General features: G+C 42.8%; 1 protein-coding gene across 1 annotated transcript; it reads left to right on the forward strand.

Annotated features, from left to right (window-relative positions):
* Positions 1 to 1,151: 1,151 nt before the first annotated feature.
* On the forward strand, positions 1,152 to 21,230 carry PGK1 (phosphoglycerate kinase 1). The gene is made up of 11 exons (XM_082610435.1): positions 1,152 to 1,325; positions 7,409 to 7,459; positions 10,058 to 10,213; positions 10,328 to 10,472; positions 13,515 to 13,618; positions 14,261 to 14,380; positions 17,390 to 17,504; positions 17,757 to 17,936; positions 19,813 to 19,990; positions 20,269 to 20,367; positions 20,742 to 21,230. The coding sequence occupies exons 1-11, from the start codon at positions 1,261 to 1,263 to the stop codon at positions 20,780 to 20,782; spliced, it is 1,254 nt and encodes a 417-aa protein (XP_082466561.1). The 5' UTR covers positions 1,152 to 1,260; the 3' UTR covers positions 20,783 to 21,230.
* The last annotated feature ends 177 nt before the right edge of the window (positions 21,231 to 21,407 follow it).

Below are 21,407 nucleotides of genomic sequence, written 5' to 3' on the forward strand. Positions count from 1 at the left end.
AGTGAAATAAGCGCTAAATATATGCAGAGCTGATCACCGGGAGGCCAGAAGGCCCATTTGGGCCTCAAATGCAGACTCAGTTGGAAGTAACTCCATGGAGATTTCCCATATATACACTGACAGGATTAAAAGACACCAATGCTTATCTCATAACTTTGAACTTGTGTCTCAATACCAATGCACTATGAATTAATATTTGCAACATCTTACCTGGACCTTGAGTGCCATGTGGGAAATTTTTGTTTCTGACTCAAATTACTTCATTCCAGCCAACTCTGTAAGCATTTTGGACCCGAGTGCCTAGTTCTGAGCAATGGTTGTCTGTACTATACTATAGTTAAGTAAGTGTATGGACTCTACATCTTAACTGCCTAGGTTTGAATCCACCATTTACAAGATCTGAAACCCTAAGCAAGTCACTAAACCTCTTTGTACATGAGTTAATTCATCTGTAAAATGAGGATTGCGAATTTTGTGAGCAATGTGAGTTAATATATGAAAAATGCTCTAAGCGTTTGCCATTAGCTTCATGTCGTAACCAAACAATTACATTGTACTTATTACAAAAAAGGTGAGGGGGGGAACAGGGGGAAACAGGGCCTTTCCCAACTTCCGAGAGGTCTCAATTCTTAAAGGCCCCTTAGCAGTCTTACGGAGAATTCCATCTGGGGGAGTCAGGAAAACAGAAATTTTCCAAAAGGAGCTGCCATTTGCATCTATCCTGATACGGCTGTGGGCAATTCCATGGGGTGCGTGCGGGGTGGCGCTTTTCCCCAGGCTGTTGTGGGTTTGTGCGGCGCTGCAGCTGCTCTGGGCGCGGCCGCAGGGACCGAGACGGCGGCCTTGAGCCTCAGACTCTCTCCACGTCCGCCCCTCGGCGCCAACCCCTCCCTCTTCCTCCACCTGCCGGCCCAGTGGCACCGCCTCCCGCCTCTGGTCACAAAGGTTCCCAGCGGCTCGCTGCGTGCCGGACGTGACAGATGGCAGCAGCACGTCCCACCAGCGCCCTTGCAGACTGACAGCGCCTTGGAGCAATGGCAGCGCGCAGGCGCCTTCGGCCCGCGTCCTATAGCTGCCCGCGTGGCCGGCGAGCAGGGTGCGGCGGCCGGAAAGGGGCGGGGTGAGGTGGGAGGCGGGGCGATCGGGCCCGCTAGGCTCTCTGCATTTTCCACGCGTTCCGAGCGCGAGTCGGCTGCAGTCTCTGCCGCTGTCGCTGCACAGTCTCTTTCCCCGGCCTCTCACTGCCGCTGAATTGCCAAGATGTCGCTCTCTAACAAGCTGACTCTGGACAAAATGGACGTGAAGGGGAAGCGGGTCATCATGAGGTAATCCTCGGGACTCTGCCGCAGCCTCTTCGGCCGGGGCCGACTTGCTCTCCCTCCTGCCCAAAGTGGCCTTTAGTCCTCGTCTCAGCCCTGCAGGACTGGGCTGCCCACCATTGTGGCTGAAGCTTTGCCCGGGTTTAACGGTTTCTAACCTCATTTTCCCCAACCCAAAAAGTGAGCCGAAGTTGCCCTTTGCAGGGGTGGATCCACCCAGGAAGGGCTCAGATTGCAGGGATCCATTTTGCTCTCTTCCCGTATTTCTGAAAGGCAGTTCTATCGCCTCCAGTTCCCAGTTGGCGAGGTGGGATGTGATGCTTAGCCTGCAGATCCCTAGACCCCCCAGGGAAGGGACCTTGAAAGGTCATTTGGTTAGTTTCCCTTCCCCCACCACCGTAGAACGTCCCAGACAGATCAGAAACGGCCCTGCACAAAAGGACATCTTTCCCAGAGAATGTTGATTTCGTTGTTCAGGAGTAGAACCTACTAAAGCGTTGGGGGAGGGAGGGAGAGGTGGGGTGGGCGCACTGAAGGAGGCCCTGCAGGGCTTATGTAACAGGCCGCTGCCGCTCTACGTGTCTTTGGACTACAGGCCATGGGTTTTACACCAGGATTGTGCCACATACTGGGTAATGCTAGAGCAGGGTGTGGCTGCTTATTCTTGCTGTTCTCTAACGTCGCCCCCACAGGTGGCTAGAGAAGCAGGATATTAGAAGTGGGGAAGGCTCCCCATGCGCTTTGGGGTCTTTTACTCCAAACATGTGGATTCCTGGTCCACCAACATGGCTTTTCCCTTGTTTGCCAGAATTAACTAGTATAATGTGTGGAGCTTTTACATTTATCCTTTTTGTAACATGTACATTCGTGCATGCCAGGAGCTAAGTGCAGGAATTCAGTTAGGTATGTAATTGATGGACTTGACCTTGACAGGATCCAACAGTGGTGCTTTTGTAGGGGCCATAAGGGCTTGCACTGGTAGCGTTGTGTAGTCTTGTCCTTTTAGGGAAGTGGTTGATTGATGGGCAGGCATGTGCATGATGTGATCCAGCCCCTTTCCCAATTTGGGCTGGTTCAAGAGAGGGCAACTTTTGGATATTAATGGATGCAGAAAGCAGTAGGGTATCTCCCTTTACCTAAGGCTTAAACGAAGGTAGGCACTGTGAATTCGTGAACTGTATGGACACCCTAAAAGTTCATGTAGCTCTCCCCTTCCCTCTAATTTCATTATGGCCACTATTAGTTTGCAATTGGCCTTCTCTGCCCTGCTATGGAAATAATTAGAACTCAATGGCTTATGGCCATGAAGAACACCTGGTGGCCCCCTTTTGCTAAATCACCTACTCCTTTGCAATCTGGACAAAGTAGGAATCATAGCCATCCTAGTATTAGATAAGGGCCCTATCTACCCCTCAGATGCTCTTAAGGAAGGGAGATAGACCCTATGAAAAACAGGACAAGTGGACATTGGCATGCAACTAGATCTTAGATTTTAGTGATTTCCTCCCGTCTCCACTGTGCTCAAGGCTGACCTTTCCAGATGCAGGCACCAGCTGAAAGACAAGAGGTGGGGCATCATCTTGGCTACCTTCCTACAATTGCAGCCTTGGGCTTTATCTCCTCTCTTCCCAGGGAAACTGGCTTGAGGAATTATCTGGGCTGGCTGGGAGTGAGACTAGAGGAGGTGCTTATCTTTTTTCCCTCTGGACCTAATACGAAATATGTTTCTGCCCAAGGGCTCAAAGTTTCATTTAACACAGATTAACCCTGAGCCTTGAAATGATTGGCTAGTCCTGTTTTGCTGATGGAAAATGACCTGTCCAAGGTCACTGAACTAGCAAGTTGGTGGTAGAGCCAGGACTAGAATTTGGGTCTCCTTGGCTACCAACCAGATTCTCTAAATTCTTGGACATAGTGAATAGGGACAGGTTAAAATAGACCTTTGTCCGCTGAAGGTTGCAGTCAATAATTTTTCCCTGTAATCTGGATAGAACTTATTTGGCCTGAGAACAGGAAGTTGCTTTTTTCTCAGATTATTAATGTAGCTCTAGAACAGAGGCAGCCATGCCTCGTCAGCTCAAATTTCTTTTTGTCTCACTTGCCTTTATGTGGTGCTTGCTGGCAGTGTTCCGGAAGTGGGGCCTCCGGAGTAGTGGCTGCTTCACTTGCCTCCTCTCTTTATCTTGCAAAAGGGAGCTGTGATGTTTGTAGAGTCTTCGGGCCCCTGCTTTGAATTGCCAAGGGAAATTGACTGATTTGTTGAGGGAACTTCAGATAGCCAGAAATCTCTGACTGGCTAATTACCAGGTTCTACCTCAGTTTTTTAGGACTCCATTTGACTTTATAGCCCTTTGAGTAAATTTCCTGTTTAATTTTGCAATGTCATTTCCTTTTTTCCTCTCATAGGTTGCCAGTTTTACTCCTTTGCCGACTTGTGAAGCGCTTCCCTTTTGCTTGCTCTCCCCCACCTCTCTCCCTCCCCCTATTTTTTTAAACCTCACTGTTTTTTCCCTAACCTGTTGTAACTTGTTAAGCAACAGCCTTGGTGTAGTGGAAGAAGAAACAGGGAGGAAAAACTGAGAGCAGGGGAGAAAAAAAAAGTCTCTAAGGGAGCCATAATACCCCAATTTTCTAGTCGGGGCAGTAGAGCGAGGGTGGGAATGGTTCCTCTGAGAGCTTTTAATGGAACTGGGCCTGGACTCCTGCGATTTCAGGTGATAGAGTCTTGATATCTTTATTACAACTAAATTAATATTTTTAAGATTCATTTTGAAATAATTATGTACATTCACAGGAGGTTGCAAAGATAGTATAGAGAGGTCCTGTGTTCACCCAGTTTCCCTCATTGGATACATCTTACATAATTATAGTACAATATGAAGAGTAGGAAGGAAATTGACATTGGAATAAAGTATATAGTTCTTTGCTGTTTTATCACATGTGTAGATTTGTGTAACTCCCACCACAACCAAGATACAAAACTCGTTTTGTTTGAGCACTGCCAAGATCTCCCTCATGCTACTCCTTTAGAGTCGTGGCCCCTCTCCCTCCATTCCTAAACCCCTGGTAACTACTAATCTCTCCTCAATTTGTAAAATTTTGTTATTTCAAAAATGTTATATAAGTGGAATCACACAGTATATAACCCTTTGGGATGGCATTTTTTTCACCCAGCATAATGCCCTTGAGATTTATCCATGATGTTGCATGTATCAATAGTTCATTCCTTGTATCGCTGAGTAGTAGTCTATGGTATGGATGGTCCACAGTTTGAAGGACATCTGGGTTGTTTCCAGTTTGGGGTTGTTTCAAATAAAGCTTCTGTGAATATTGAACATTTGTGCACAAGTCTTGGTATGGACATATGCTGTCATTTCTTTTGGGTAAACACCTAGGAGTGGAATTGCTGGGTCATATGCTTAGCCTTTTGAGGAATTCCCAGACTGTTTTCCAAAGCAGCCGCATCATTTTCCATTCCTACCGGCAGTATATGAGTGCTCAATGGCTCTGCATCCTCACTAGCGTTTGATGTCATTTTTTAAATTTCAGCCATTATGATTGGTGTGTAGTGATATCTGACTTTGTGCCTGAGGCTAAGCTCGGGATTGTTTAAGGGGAGTGGAAAAGGAAGGGGTGCAGACTTTACACAGAACAAGTGGAATGTGTAGGTCAGAGCAGTTTCTGTGGTGGAGTCCTTAGACAGGAGAAGCTAAAAGCAGACCTGTTGTTGAGAGTCTAGGAGATGATGAGGGAAGATATTCCACAAGCAATGAGAAGAGGGTACAAGCCCAATTCTCATCAGTAAGCTATGCCATGGCATCGTGGATAGATGAGAGAGATTCTTGAATGTTTCCAAAGAACTTCCTCTCTGTCAGGGCTTGGGGGTAAGGAGCAGCACTGCAAGGGTGGCTTATGCTCAGCCCCTTGCCATTAGCCCTTTTTTTTTTTTTTTTTTTTTTTTTTTTTTTTTTTGCGGTATGCGGGCCTCTCACTATTGTGGCCTCCCCCGTTGCGGAGCACAGGCTCAGGATGCGCAGGCCCAGCGGCCATGGCTCACGGGCCCAGCCACTCCGCGGCATATGGGATCCTCCCAGACCGGGGCACGAACCCGTATCCCCTGCATCGGCAGGCGGACTCTCAACCACTGCGCCACCAGGGAGGCCCGCCATTAGCCCTTTTGAATGTGGGCCTTCTGGGAGGCTGCAGCGGGTGGGAGAAAATGACTCTTGGTAATGGGATACTCTATCCTCTTTGGAATGCACTTTAAGGCTGGCAGGGGCCTTGTTCAGGATATTTAAAGAAGATGCTTAGAATCAGAATCGAGTAGCCTGAAATTAAGTAGACTGTATTTCTTTCTTTAGAGGCATACTGCCTTTATTTTTTTAAGATTTTAATTAAAATGTTTGAATATAGAATTAGTCCTTCAACTCACCTTTGGAAAAGCTGTTCTTCAGTGAACTAGAGTACAGACCTAGTGGACATAGGAAATTGGTGGTCTTCTTAGTAGGTCCAGGATTTTGTAATTGTCTGCCAAGCCTCAACCTTAGAGAGGAAGGCCTAGTGATGGAGCTTTGTGGTCAAACATGGCAGCAGTCTTTACATGGCAGGTCATACCTTCACAGTAGTCCCTTAGTGTGTGTTGCTAGCTGTTATCAGTAATGGTTGATCTGCCTTTTAGATCACAGAATCATGTTTTGGAGAAGCCTTAGCATGTATAATAATAGCTACCACTTTTATGGCACTTGCTGTGTATCAGTTACTCTCCAAAGCACTTTCCAAATCGGTAACTCATTTAATTCTCACAATAACTGTGAAGTAGATAGTAGTGTCATCCTCATTCTAGAGAAGAGAAAAAAATCACTTAAAAAGGATCTTGGCAGGCAAAACTTAGACCTTACAAATAGCTATCACACATCGTTGTTTTCAGTCAGATTGAAGTAGCCTGAGGTTCTAAGGAGTTCGCAAGAAGGGGGAAAGAATGATCAGTTCTTAAAAATGGTAAAGCAGCAATCTGTTGGGTAAGAAAGGAGACCGCAGTAAATTGCTATCCACACCCCCAACTCCGCCCCTCCCCCCGCCCCCGGCTGTGTGCTGTGCCATGTGGCTTGTGGGATCCCGACCAGGGATTGAACCTGGCCCCCAGCAGTCCTAACCAGTGGATCCTAACCACTGGATCGCCAGGGAATTTCCTGCTTGTGCTATCTGGATCACTTCTTTTCTAATTGCCTGTTTGTCAGGTGGGCAGGGTCACATGTTCCATCCTCTCTTCTAAGGCTTTTATTTTCTTTAATTAAAAGTTTTTTTTTTTATTGAAGTATAGTTGATTTACAATGTTGTGTTAGTTTCAGGTGTACAGCAAAGTGTCCTCTCAGGCTTTTAGAAAGAGGCTATCTTTTTGTTATTGTCTGTGTTTTGCTTGAAGGATACTGTTTGAACTTGGTCTTGGATACTGGGTTTCTTTCTGGTCCCGAGGTCCCAGCCTTTCTCCCAAAAGAATGATATTCTCTTGACATGTTTTATTGTTCCAATTAATTTTTTTCTTTTGAATAATGTTTGCTTCCTTAGAACCCAGAAATACTATCAAAGGAATCAAAATCCAGACGTGTTCCCTATAACCTCTCACTCCTCCAGCTGCCACTGTTATTAGATACTATCATGCTGGGCCCACATAGATATCTTTTTAGATGGCACTGGCTTTAGCTTCCCTGGTCTTCAGGGCTAGTTCCTGTGATTTAAGTTATTTTTTTATTTTTTTTTTAATTTCTCTTTTAAAAAGTATGAGATACGTACCTAAAAGGGCACAAATCATAAGCTTCAAAGAGTGATCACTAAAGGAGCACATTTGTCACCCAGGTCAAGAAAGAGAACATTACCAGAACCCCTGAAGCTCCCTCTGGTGTCCTATCCCAGCCACTACTCCTACCCTCGTCCCCATGGCTAATCACCATCTTCTGATACTGCTGATTATTTTTAAGGTGACTTTTGAACTTCAGCTTATTTAACTGGTTCACTAAAAGTCCCTCTCCTAATCTTTGGGGGAATGGAAAATTGATCATGGCTCTGAACCCAACACTTTTTTTCTTTTTCAGAGTGGACTTCAATGTTCCTATGAAGAACAACCAGATAACAAACAACCAGAGGTAATATCCCTGCTAATCCTTGAGCTAGGTTCACGATGTACCTGGGTCTGAGTATATGGGATGAAATGGTTTTACTTCCTTATTGTAGAACTATGGCAACTTAAGCCATGTGATCTTGGCTTTCAACAACCCACCATCTGGTTTGCCTTCTTATGAGAATTTAGAAATTGAAAAAAATCATTTTAAGAAAGTGATTTTTTTCTCACCCCATTTTTTAAAAATTTGAAGTATTTGGGGTTATGCATTTTTAAAGAATATAAAGGTTTAAGGTTACTTGGCTTCCCTTGCAAAATGAAGAACGGTGCATGTAGTTTTACAAGCCCCTATTCTAGCTGGCCCTGATAAAATCAGTTTTCGAGAATTTTGATTTAAGGGAAAAGACTTCAGAAGTAATATTTTCAGTCAGTTTAGGCTGCTCCAAATGTCTTGGCTCCTAGATTCAGAAGCAGAAATTTTAAGTGATAGTACTGCTCTTGCTTTCGACTAGATTGTAAAAGAAGGTTTTTATTTTAAATTTTAAATGAAAGGTTTGAGCTGGAAAGGTACGTTCCAATGGTATAGACCAGCAGTGTCTATTAAAAATACGAGCCACATGTAATTTAAGATTTTCTAGTGGCCACATTAAAAAAGTAAAAAGAAACAGGTGAACGTAATAATACATTTTATTTAATCCAGTGAGCCCCAAATAATCATTTCAGTATGTAATCAATTAAAAATTAATCAAAGGAACATTTAACTTTTTTGGTATTATTTGAGATCCAGCACATACCAATCTGGACTAGCCACATTTCTAGTATTCAGGAGACACCTGTGGCTAATGGCTACCATATTGTACAGTGCAGGTATAGACCCAGAACACTTTCAGATATTGGCCCCAGAATAGAGCTTGGCATTTTGCCAAGCACATCCCTGCTGCACCATAGTGGAAGGTCTTTGTACAAGGCACCTCTGACCCTTTTTGACTTTCATTATTTTCTGTAGCACACATAAAAGATTGGAAATATGCCTATCAAGATATTTTATAAGTAAAAAACAGAGGAACAGGTCTGAGTAGATCTTTTCATTTTCAGAACTCCATGGAGTTGATTAACAAAATGAAGCATTAGAAATAATAGAACTTGGCCAATAAGGGATAGCCCTGAAGATTAATTTGGTTTCATTGGGCAAACATTGTACCTGATGAAGGTTTCTTCTTTATTTGGTATAAATGAGTTTTTATATCTGCCAAGTAGCATAAGATATTTTAGAAACATAAGTTGGCTTTTTATTATTCCATTCTCTGCTGAAATGTCACCTTATCAGAGAGACTTTCCCTGGCCACCCTCTCTAAAATCCCCTTCACCACTATTCTCCAGTCATTCTTGTCCCCCTACCTTGCTTTATTTTCTACATAGTTCTCACCACTTCTATGAGAGCAGAGACTATTTTATTTACTATTGTATTCTCAGAACCTGATATAGTAGCTGCCACAAAAGAAGCATCCAATAAATATTTGTTGAATAAATAAATGATTTTCTTTGTTATCAATTTTAATTTCTTAAAGACTGCCAAGAATGGAAAGTTAGTATTGGGTTTGTAACAAAAGTTAGAAGTGTTTAAAGGAGGTTTAATAAATGTTAGATTAAACTATAATTTAGTAAATGCGATGCATTATGTAAACCACATTCTATATAATGTATTTATTTTTACCTACATAAAAAAGTGACTTAGGATCTGTAACGGGTGCAGAAAAGTTACATGTTTTTCAGTTTTCCCCAAATTTCTTGTAATGGTTTCAAGATTTGGGAATTTTATATTTCTTCCACAGTCAAACACTTAGGATGTTTCAGGGGTCCCTAAGACCACCCACATATTTGGTGATTCACTGGAAGGACTCACAGGACTCAGCATATAGTTCTCACTGCTAAAGTTTATTACAGTGAAAGGATGCATGACAGGATCAGCAAGGGGAAAAGACACAGGCAGAATTTGGAGAAATCCATGCATGGGTTTCCATGCTTTCTCCCTCTCATAATAAGACACACCAAGTGTGCTCCTTTCTCCAGCAGTGAAAAATGCAATAATTGTGTGCAATGTTTCTGTCCAGAGAAGCCCTTTAGAGACTCAGCTCCCAAGATTTTTACTGGCAGCTGATCACATAGGCACCCTCTGCCCAGCAACTACCAAAATTCCTCCTAGAGGGAAGCAAGTGTTGAGCGTAAGTCACCTTGTTTGTACAGACAGTCTAGGAACTGTGAGCAGCCCTTGTCAGAGAACTGAGGGACCACTTCAAAAGCCAAGTTCCCAGATACCAGCCAGGGGCCAACCTTGCAAGCAGGTCCTTCTGAAGATAGCAGCTTCAGTCCTGCTATATTAACTCTTTTCTGCACAAGGGGCAAAACATGATGAGATTGTATAATCCTAGGGGGAGGGTTGACATCCTAATTAACTTCCTCCTCTGCACATGGACCTGAGGACCATCGCTGAGTTGTTGACAGTAGATTTGAAGGAATTTGGAGAAGAAAGGGGGCTTTATGTTTTATGAGGCCATGAATAGAATAGTTACCACTAATTCTTAGGAGTAACCTTACTCTACCTGTTGTCTCTTTTTGGTTGCAGGATCAAGGCTGCCATTCCAAGCATCAAATTCTGCTTGGACAATGGAGCCAAGTCAGTTGTTCTTATGAGCCACCTGGGCCGGCCTGATGGTGTCCCCATGCCTGACAAGTACTCCTTGCAGCCAGTTTCTGTAGAGCTCAAATCTCTGCTGGGCAGGTACGTTTCAGGCTCTGGTGCTGGTGTACTCTGTGACAGATGTTGTCAAGCATGTTGTTATTGGTTCTTAACTTTCTGACTGCTCAAGTATTTTCCATGTTGTGCTCTCCCCAGGGATGTTTTGTTCTTGAAGGACTGCGTGGGCCCAGAAGTGGAGAAAGCTTGTGCTGACCCAGCTGCTGGGTCTGTCATCCTGCTGGAGAACCTTCGCTTTCATGTGGAGGAAGAAGGGAAGGGAAAAGATGCTTCTGGGAACAAGGTAGGACCCGTGATTTTGACATTAGTGGGGGTGAGGAGGGCTGAGTGTATAGGAGACTGTGATTGAAGAGTAGAGGAAGCTCATGTTTATTTTGACAGCTTTTTATTGAAGTACAGCATACGATTAAAAATGCACAAATGCACAGCTTGATGAATTATCACAAAGTAAGCACACCCGTGTAACCGCCACCTACGTCAGAGAATAGGATATTGTCAGCATCCCAGAAGCCCTCCTCATCATGCTCAAGTGGTTTTGAAATACCTTGGAAAAATATGTGAACACCATTTGGGTGTATGAGGATTTGGTGAACATGCTGCTTCTAATTGTCCCTTTGTTACACACCTGGCCTGTGATACATGAAGATTATTTTTTCTAATAGTATGTGATAATATCCTATCAAAGGGGGAGGCTGTGATTGCCAAGTGCTGAGAGCAGACATTCACAGGTGGTTGTTGGCTGGGGGCATGGGGGTGAGTATCCATGATACACCAGGTGTTCCTCCAGCAGAGCCAGTTTTAGATTTTTTGTTTGTCAAGGCTGGAACTGTTTTTCTAAGCAACAGGCCCTGGTGTGTTATGGAAGGACAATCTGTATTTTTATTTAGAAGGGGAATTAACTTAAAGCTCGAGCTTGGTACTTTTAACACACTAAATTAAATTTGATATAATTGGGATTTTCTTATAAAAGAATCATGTGAGCAGAAAATGTACTTTCCTAAGTCAAGTGGAAAGGGACTATTTGGGACATTTGATTGTAGTTGGGTAAATGATGGTCATGATGATACTGCCTTGGGTTTAAGACATTTTTCTTAAGAAGTGTAAAGCATCTTTCTTTGAATTTCTTCTTAAGGAAGTACAGATATCATCATATTTTCAAAACAAACCTAGGTGTCAGAAAGGCAGTCATTTGATTAAAGTTAGAGGTAGTGGTACTGTTGCTGGGCCTTATATAGAACTCAGTCCATTAGATTAGCAAACTTTCTGTAAAGGGCCAGACAATAAATATTTTAGGCTTTGCGGACCATACGGTCAGCCACAACCCTATATGGTCTCTGTTGGAACTATTCAGCTCTGCCATTTTTGTGCAAAAGCAACCATAGGGAAAAAAACAACATTTTTTTTAAAAAAGGCAACCATAGATAACCCACAAAATAGATTACTGTGACTGACAACCAGCATTCAAATATTAAATGATAAAGCTGGCTCTTTGAGGATGATTTGGAATTTGCCTATTGGTAGAAGGGAAGCTGAAAGCACCCTTTAAGTACTTTCCACTCTTAAGGTCTTTAGTATCTTGTGGAACAAGATGCTCTGAGGCTAGCGTCTCAACCTCCTGTTGTACTTCTGACATTTCTTAAGGTCATCGTAGTGCCTGCTTTCAAGCAGTTTCTTTTCTTAGCACTGCAGGCTCTGGTCTTGTCTTATCTTGCCTTTGGCATGGTCTTGCTGCAGTAGTATGAGTCAAATGCTGACCTAAAATTTGGTGCCCTTTTAGACTGAAACTCAATCAGCTATACGCTCAGGCTTAGAAATGGCAGGAGGCAACTGGCAAATTGAGGCAAAATCTTTTATTCAGGAAGTGATGAACCAACTATGCTAGTCTATGTCTTTTTTAGTTAGTTTACTTTACATTTAGTGTCCAATGGCTTTTCATGATTGAAATTTCAGGAGCCAGCCATAAGTTCAAAGTGGATAAAAACAAAGCGAGGGCATGAAATTTTTCCTTTATCCAGTGTGCCTGCATTGGTTTTTTAGGAGCATTCTCTTCCTTCTAGTTATTGGCAGATCAAAAATGAGAAATGGGTTCTTATTACTGTTAATTTCTATAGTACCTTTTCCATGAAGAGCTTTCAATTTGTCTCATTTTTCCTCAAACAGTTCTTCTTAAATAGAGGGGTTATCTTCCCTTTTTAATAGATGGGAAGATTTCAGGAGCAGAGAACAACTTGACAAAGGTTACACAGTAAATTAGCGTCAGACCTGGTCCTAGAACCCAGGTCTCATGCCATTTGGGCAGTGTTTTCATTACTACACACATCATCTTGCAGTCACCAGTGGCAGATGATATTCCATTGTAAAGAGATTATGGGGGCTCTACAGTCTTCAGTTTCAGCATTAGTGCCCCTGCATTCTTTGGTTCATTAGAGGAAAGCACCTGTTATCTGTGGCAACCTCCTTCTCCTCAGTACTTGGGAGAATGGGAGTGGACAGTGACTGAAAGAAACATCTGTTTTGTGCTCTTCTCTGCCATGTCCCTCTTATCTGGCTTCCTGTGCATCTTCGCTTTATTTCCTACTGCAGAATCTGTTCATCCTGCCGCCCTGCTTTCTTTCCCCTATGGGAGCGTGGGGGGTATTATTCCTGGATAGTGAGCCGACATTCAAAGCCCTATGTTTTACTTCTACTTTTTGTTCCTCTTTCTTTTTTGTAGAAGTGTATTGTTTTATCAGATGCCTAACTTCCAGGGAAGGCTATATGAATTATCTCCTTTTGCTATTACATAAAATGTTTCTGAGGTCCTTTTCTGTTGTCATGTTTCCATCTGCCTTCTCTGTTCCAGCCTGCCCTTGTTGCTTTGATGAGGAATATGTATGAGGGCCTTTTTCCCTTTGCAGAAAGGTCTTGGTAGCCAGCAGCTTGACTCAAGTATAATCCTAAATTTTATAAGGAGAATATATTAAAATGAGGAAATGAGTCAAGATAAGGAGAGAGAAGGATAATTTGAGTCTTGTCCTAGGAGCTGGAGAGAGGCCAGTGGGATGTGATTAGGGGTTAAGCTGTGGTTCAGGAATCTTATAGGCTTGCAATTTGAGGGAAGGTGGAGGAGAGCAGAAACATGCAGAAATGACCAAAAGACCTGGAATATTAGGAAGAAAGAACAGATCCTGTTGCTAGTTTTAAAAACTGCTATCCTACCAACTCAGGGTCTTTAGAGGTGTTGAAGAGGACTCTTGGTATGAAATGCTTTTACAGTTGGCTTTGGAACCATCAACATTTCCTGTGTTGTTATTTTTCCTTTTTTTTTGTTTGTTTTTCTCTGCAGGTTAAAGCTGAGCCAGCCAAAATAGAAGCCTTTCGAGCTTCGCTTTCCAAGCTAGGGGATGTCTATGTCAATGATGCTTTTGGCACTGCTCACCGAGCCCACAGGTACTAAAAGTTTTTTGCTCATCGTCAAACTGGGAGCATTATTTCTCTGTTTACTTGAGCAGCCCAAGCTCTGGCTTGCTTTTGGATGTTTCTGTATTATATTGTGATCTTTTTGGCTTCTATCTCTAATTGGAGCTACAAATTACACTGAGGTTCTTGTTGAGTATCTCCGATCTAAAGAGGAAATAAAAGCAAATGTTGAGAATTGTGGAGCTTTTTGTCGAGCTTCAGGAAGATGTTCCTCTGTCTCACTTTGGGATATTTCATGGAGAGCTCTCCCTTTGTGAATGCTGTGGGAGTGGAATCTTAGGCTGTCAGTAGGAGGCAAACTGAGGAATCCTTTCCTGTTGTCGTCACCTGGCTGATTATTTATTGTGGTTAAACCCTTGGCCTGAAGACTATTAATTGGGTATCTTAAATTCTACCTTAGGTCATTGCTTTTCACTTGTTCCCCTTGACCCTGCATTATTAGTCAAAAACCTTATCTTGTACCTAAGTGTTTCGTTGCAGTTTGGGCATGAAAACCGTGGTGGCCTGGCATCTCAAAAGTGAAAGTATTTTCAGTGATAAGGAGATGGCCTCTAGAATTGGGAGAATTGCTAGGGATTGACCTAATATTTGAATGTCTCTGTTCATTTCTAGCTCCATGGTGGGAGTAAATCTGCCAGAGAAGGCTGGAGGTTTTTTGATGAAGAAGGAGCTGAACTACTTTGCCAAGGCCTTGGAGAGCCCAGAGCGACCCTTCCTGGCCATCCTGGGCGGGTATGGAGAACTCTTCAAGATTATGCTTTAAGTAGTGTTTTTGCCTGGTAGTAGGCCATAACTTGGGTGGTTTATTGTCAGATAGCACAATCAAACTAGGTGACTGAGGAGAATTTAATAAAGGGACTGTCTACAAAGGTGTGGGTAGGGTTTAGGGAAACCCAGAAGGGACAGTACAGTAATCTGGGGCAACAGTCATCACCATCCTTAGGCCTGAAGGGAAAAAGGAAAGGGATGGTTACCAAAATCCAGAGACGGTGGTTGCGTGGAGAGATCCCTCTGATAGAAACCGTAGCCTTTGGTCAAGCGATGTAGGGATAGTCATCTAGCAGGGAAGGAGCCAGGAAAATAGATACTCTGATCTCCTTTTAATGTCCTGCTGAGTACCCCCTCCTACCCACAGTGGGTTGCAACCTAGCTGGACGTCAGAGGGCAAGGGAACTCCTTGATGCAGTCCACTCAGGTCAGCCTCCTGGGACAGAGAACAGGGCGGGAAAGGATAGAAAATGGCTCTGGAGGGAAGAATCGGAAAGATCCACCATTGCTCATCTAACGATTTTTGAAGCACTTCAGCCTCTCAGATATGAAAACCTCCTCATATGTGTTTAATACATCATTTGGAACTCATTTCTCTAGCTCACATACCTTTTTATATTTTTTCCTCTGGGGAAAGGTACCCTGTGAATAGTGATATTCTACTGGCTTAGTTAAAAATACGAATTTCAGAAGTGCAACTCAAGAGGCTAGGAGGATACATTTTAGGTAATAAAGTAGGAACAGAGACCTGGGACTGCTTGGATAAGATCTTGTCACTTGGCATGGCTATCTAGACGGCAGCCTCTTTATGGCTAGATGCTCCTGACCCTCTTATGAGTGGGGCTTTTTTTTCCCATGGGAGTGAACACACTCAGCATTTCCCTATGAATGCTGACTCTGGAGTTGGGTGTCAATTTCAGATAGCATAGTTGCTCTCCAGGTTCATGAGCCCAGGTTCATGAGCCCAGTTTCAGGGTCCAAAAATAGTTAAGGTGGGTATAGGTTGTTATCTATGTCCTGGAATCATTGCCCCTCTTGTGCACTGGTTTATAAAGGTCAGACTCTGATCTTTGCTTCTCTGGAGATTAGGAGTTGGGCTTTGTTCTCCAGCCTTCCGTAGATCTGGAATATGGAAGTGAGTGCCACCTAGGGGTTACGATTAGGTTTTGGACTCTGCCTAAAATAGATATTTTGGGGAAGTTGATGTGGAGGGTTTTTTTTTGCCACCTTTCTTGCAATGTAGTCTCCTTAGAACATTAACAATTTAGGGGAAGATTTTACATTTTATTAAAAAATGTTGTGTTGGGAATTCCCTGGTGGTCCAGTGGTTAGGACTCAGTGCTTTCACTGCCGAGGGCCCTGGTTCAATCCCTGGTTGGGGAACTAAGAACCCACAAGCCACACGGTGCAGAAAAAAACCCATTATAATGGAAACGCTCAAACATTACAGAAGTTGAAAGAATAGTATAATAAACCCCCAGGTACCTCTCACCCTGCTCTAATAATTATTGGCATTTTTGCCAATCCTGTTTCATCTGTCCTCTAATCCTTTTTTTTTGTTGTTGGGAGTATTTGAAAGCAAGCCTTAGGCATCATATAATTTCATTTCTCATACTTCTGTATGCATCTCATAACTGATGAGATTTCTTTTAAATAACCACCGTGTGTTATACCTAACAAAATTTAACAATTTTATTACTATCATCTAATACCCAGTCTGTATTCAGAAATTCTCCATCATTTCAGAAATGCCTTTTTACAGTCAGTTTGTTTGAATCAGGATCCAGATGAAGTCCATGCATTGCATTTGCTTGTTAGGTATATTTTATTCTATAATAGTTCCCTCTTCATTATTATTTTCATTCCATTGATTTGTTGAAGAAGCAGGGCATTTGATCTGTAGAACATCCCACATTCTTTAGAAAACATTGAGTCTCGTTTCTCCCTCTTTCTCTGTCTCTCTCTTTCTGTGTGTGTCTGTTTCTGTGTAAAACAGCTAATCCATTCTTACCCTTCGTGGTGACCAGTCTTTACAAGTGAGATATCATCTATAGTCTCTTTCCATCCATTCTCCCACATCGCTATTGTTTTGAACCTCTATTTCACAAATCCTAGCATAGGGCCTCTCACAGAGTAGGTATCATCTTGTTTATTGAATGAAGAGGTAGATAGGCCCAAGGTGATTGGTTCATTTAAGTGGGATTTAGATATATAAGAATATTTGTGGAAGGCAAGCTACTACTTACGTGAAGGATTTTAAAGGTTGTGCTTCAAGTGAATGTTTTTCTTTTGTTTAGATATTTTTTTTTCCTCCTGGAGGTGAAAGGTACATCTGTGTTTATTATCTTATTTCCCTCGACTAGAATATAAGCTCCAAAGGGGTAGGGATCTTCTCTTTTGCCCAATGATGTTTCTCAGAGACCTAGAACCTTGTCACAGAGTAAGTGCTCAATCAGTGTGTTGAATCAAGTGGTCTAACAGAGTAACGAATGCCATAAAGCAAATGTTCCAGCAACTGAGCATGGACCTAAGAGTGTGAATATCTATTTTTGCTCAGTATATATTCATTTGGTACATAATCTGGTTCCTGTTCTAGGATTAGGACAGTTCTCAGGGAGCTCAGGGATCCCACAATTAGCAATCTTTCTCAGGTACAATTAGCAATCTTGACCCTTTGATTTTTTGGGGGAGAGAAGGGGCAAAATAGATCTATTTGGAACTTGTGATTTCTTTAGATGATTGTAAGTCTTCTAAGCCCTTCTTCGCCAAGAGCTACACCTTTAAAGGATTTCTTAATAATGGATTGGCTTTTCAGGTTGGAGAAACATAGGGCAAAGTTAGCCAATACTTCTGTCACTCTGTGGGACATTTCTCTGTTCCTGTCTCTTAATATCAAAACTCAGGCTTTATGTAATATCAGTTCCTTAGTCCATTGTTTGTTCTTTGGGTGATGATTCTTGCTTTTCCTTCCAGAGCTAAAGTTGCAGACAAGATCCAGCTGATCAGTAATATGCTAGACAAAGTCAATGAAATGCTTATTGGTGGTGGAATGGCCTTTACCTTCCTTAAGGTGCTCAACAACATGGAGGTAGGAAACCAATGCCAAGTGGATGTGAAATAGCTCTCCATGAGAAATAGCCGGTTATGTAAATTTAAAGAGGAAATTAGCTTCTGACATGAGCCCTAAAAACTCCCATTTTTATTTATTTTGCAAGTTGTTTTTCTTTCATCTTTGAATTATTCCTTTGTATTGTGTTGTATTTTGTTCCTGTCTGCTTTGTGAGGTAATCACATTCTTAGTATAGAGGCTGATCTTCACCATCTTGACTTTCCTGTGTAGATTGGCACTTCTCTATTTGATGAAGAGGGATCCAAGATTGTCAAAGACCTGATATCCAAAGCTGAGAAGAATGGCGTAAAGATTACCTTGCCTGTTGACTTTGTCACTGCTGATAAGTTTGATGAGAATGCCAAGACTGGCCAAGCCACTGTGGCCTCTGGCATACCTGCTGGCTGGATGGTGAGTCACTTGGGTGGTTGGTAGTATGAGTGAACAGATACATTTTGGTATCATTCTTTCAACTAACCAATGGGAATTTTAAAAGAAGGGCTACAAATGTTGAGTGAGACCCTCCTTCGGGGAGAATCCATGGGGAAAAGCAGTGGTATCGGATTGCTGCTAAGACTTTTCATTAGTAATGTGGGGGCAAAACTGTTTTTTCTTCATCTATTTAATGTTTATTAAGTACTTGACTGTGTGCTGGGGATGATGCTATGTACTTTCATGGTTTGGGCTGTTTTGGATTATGTTGCTGCCTAGGAACCTGTATAAGAAATTTTTCTTATATGAAAACATTAAGATAGTACAAGTATAATTATTGCAAAAAGACTTATTTAGCTGATTGTAATGTTCTCCATATTTTATCATTCTAATAGCTGTACAGAATTGTTAACGGTGACATACTAGTTTGCTTATCGCTTTCCTTTTTTTTTAGAATTATTTAAGCTTTATATTTCTTTTTTCTTTCTTTTAATATTTCTTTATTTTTTAAATTTATTTTTGGCTGCATCGGGTCTTAGTTGCAGCATGTGGCATCTTTCGTTGAGGCGTGTGGGCTTCTCTCTAGTTGTGGTGCTTGGGCTCCAGGGCGCGTGGGCTCTGTAGTTGTGGCACATGGGTTCTAGAGCGTGTGGTCTCTGTAGTTTGCGGCACGCAGGCTGTAGTTGAGGTGTGCGAGCTCAGTAGTTGTGGCACATGGGCTTAGTTGCCCCTGGCATGTGGATCTTAGTTCCCTGACCAGGGATTAAACCCGCATCCCCTGCATTGTAAGGCGGATTCTTTACCACTGGACCACCAGGGAAGTCCCATCACTTTCCTTTTGATAGGCATGTGGGTTTTATTTAGTTCAGTGTTTCTCAAATTGTGGTCTCAAGAACAGCAGCATCAGACTTGCCTGCTGGTTAAGAATCCACCTGCCAGTGCAGGGGACATGGGTTCGATCCCTGGTCCGGGGAGATCCCACATGCTGTGGAGCGACTAACCCTGTGCACCACAACTACTGAGCCTGTGTTCTAGAGCCTGGGAGCCACAGCTACTGAGCCCGCCAGCCTAGAGCCCGTGCTCCACAACAAGAGAAGCCACTGCAATGAGAAAAGCCTGCGCACTGCAATGAAAAGTAGCCCCCACTGGTGGCAACTAGAGAAAGCCCACACGCAGCAACGAAGAACCAAAGCAGCCAAAAATAAATTAATAAAAGAACAGCAGCATCAGCATCATTCTGAAACTCATTAAAAAATGCAGATTCCTGCCCCCTGCCCCCGCCCTGCTGAAGCAGAAACTCGGGGGGTAAGGCCCAGAAATCTGTGCTCGAACAAGCCATCCTGGTGATTCTGATGCACAACAAGGTTTGAGAACCACTGATCTAGTTTAGTGTTTTTCAACCTCGGCACTATTGACATCTTGGGTAGTTTTAGTTGTGGAGGGCTGTTGTTGCCTTATAGGATGTTTAAGGCATCTTTGGCCACTAGATACCAGAAGCAACCCCCTACCATCTCCAAATCATGACAATCAAAAATGTCTTGAGACATTGCCATATGTTCCCTAGGGAGGGACAGAATTGACCCTAGTTGAAAACCACATATCTAGTTACACACAATCATAAAATAGTGTGGCTAAGAATGTTTTTATCAAATAACTTTTGAGGTTTTCCCTTAGACTTGATCTTCCATAAAGGATATGAACAGGTTTATAATTTTAAAGAATGAGGGGTATCTTTTGGTTCTAGAAGACACTCTGGTGTTCAGCCTTGAGTTCTGGTCTTGGTGGAGGTATGGTATTTGCTCCGCTAAGTAGCTTTTATTGGTTGCTCATCCTGTCTTTTAACTCTGCCCCTTAGGGCTTGGACTGTGGTCCTGAGAGCAGCAAGAAGTATGCTGAGGCTGTTGCTCGGGCTAAGCAGATTGTGTGGAATGGACCTGTGGGTGTATTTGAATGGGAAGCTTTTGCCCGAGGAACCAAAGCCCTCATGGATGAGGTGGTGAAAGCCACTTCCAGGGGCTGCATCACCATCATAGGTAAGGGGTCCTGTACAAAGCTATTGCCAATGTGAGCTGGCAGAATTCTGATCAGAGGAAAGTAGAGGGGAAATGGTTAACTTTTCCTAGGTTTCTTGGTGCCAGGTGAATCTTGAGAGCTAAATGGGTATATAATTCATGGAGGAACCTCTAAATGAGATGGACTTGGGGGGTTATCGGCTACCTTTTGGGCTCGAGAGCACATTGCCTTATAATTTTGGTGCCAATCTTTTTTCTTTTCTCTCCTTTTCCCTTTTTACTTGGCTTTCATTCAACAGGTGGTGGAGACACTGCTACTTGCTGTGCCAAATGGAACACAGAGGATAAAGTCAGCCATGTGAGCACCGGAGGTGGTGCCAGTTTAGAGCTCCTGGAAGGTGAGGTTCTTTAATGTTTTTTTGACTTATTTGGGGGAAGGATGGGGTTTTTGCAGTGAGAGGTGAGTACAATGGAGTGGAGACGGTAGATAGTGTTGTCATTAGCAGTCATTAGCTGGGCAGTACAAATGGAGGAGTTTCAAATAAAGCTCCTGGCTTCCATTTGAGGTGGGGAGGGCCACATGGGAAGACTTATTCTCAAAGAGGTTATGCTGTACTAGACCTGGGACCCAAAATGTAAAAGTTACCTAACTCCTGGCCATATACCCTAGAGAAGAGCTGATATGTTATTGGGAGGATAGAAGGGGACAGATCTGGCTTAGTGGATCCTATAGTAATGCTGACTGTGTGTGTGTGTGTTCTCTCAAAAACAGGTAAAGTCCTTCCTGGGGTGGAGGCTCTCAGCAGTGTTTAGTTCTTTCCTGCCTTTTGGTTCCTGTGCATAGCCCCTAAGTCAACTTAGTGCTTTCTGCATCTCCACTTGGCATTAGCTAATATCTTCCCCTATGTCAAGATTCGGCTAGTGGCCAAGAGATGTAGCGCCAGGAACACTTAAACAGTTGTACAGCATCTCAGCTCACCTTTACTGCACCCTGGCTTTGCCTACATTCTTCAAGATCCCATTTGAATTTCTTAGAGACTAAACCGTTGTGCATTCTAGAGTGCATATATTTGTATTATGCCTGTTAAAAGAAAGTGAGCTGTGTTAGCTTAGTTCTCTTTATGAAGTAGCTTATCCGGATTAGCTTTGTCATAGTTTCACCACTCAGCATGGAAACAACATGAAATTCCAGTTGTTGGTAAGGAGGGAGATGAAGTTGGTGATCTATTAAGTAAATAATAAAAATATCCATTGAAACTGGGATGTTTTTCCTGTCATATTTTGTTAGGGTGAGAACAGAATCTTGAGGAAGGGATCAGATATCTACGTCCATGTTTCTAGGTAACATGCTTAAACTGTTAACTTCTTGATTTTCTAAAAAAGATCTCTATTAATTTCATACATGGGAAGATTTAGCTCCCTTACAGCCTCTGTTCCA

Source organism: Mesoplodon mirus (assembly GCF_964341445.2).
Source record: "Mesoplodon mirus genome assembly, chromosome: X".
Lineage (NCBI taxonomy): Eukaryota > Metazoa > Chordata > Mammalia > Artiodactyla > Ziphiidae > Mesoplodon > Mesoplodon mirus.

What these genes read in the sequence shown, in the direction of transcription:
- PGK1 (XM_082610435.1), top strand. Translation starts at nt 1,261, where the DNA reads ATGTCGCTCTCTAACAAGCTGACTCTGGACAAAATGGACGTGAAGGGG. An exon ending in CTCAAATCTCTGCTGGGCAG is followed by an intron (nt 10,214 to 10,327) that starts GTACGTTTCAGG and finishes TGCTCTCCCCAG; the next exon opens with GGATGTTTTGTTCTTGAAGG. An exon ending in ACTGCTCACCGAGCCCACAG is followed by an intron (nt 13,619 to 14,260) that starts GTACTAAAAGTT and finishes GTTCATTTCTAG; the next exon opens with CTCCATGGTGGGAGTAAATC.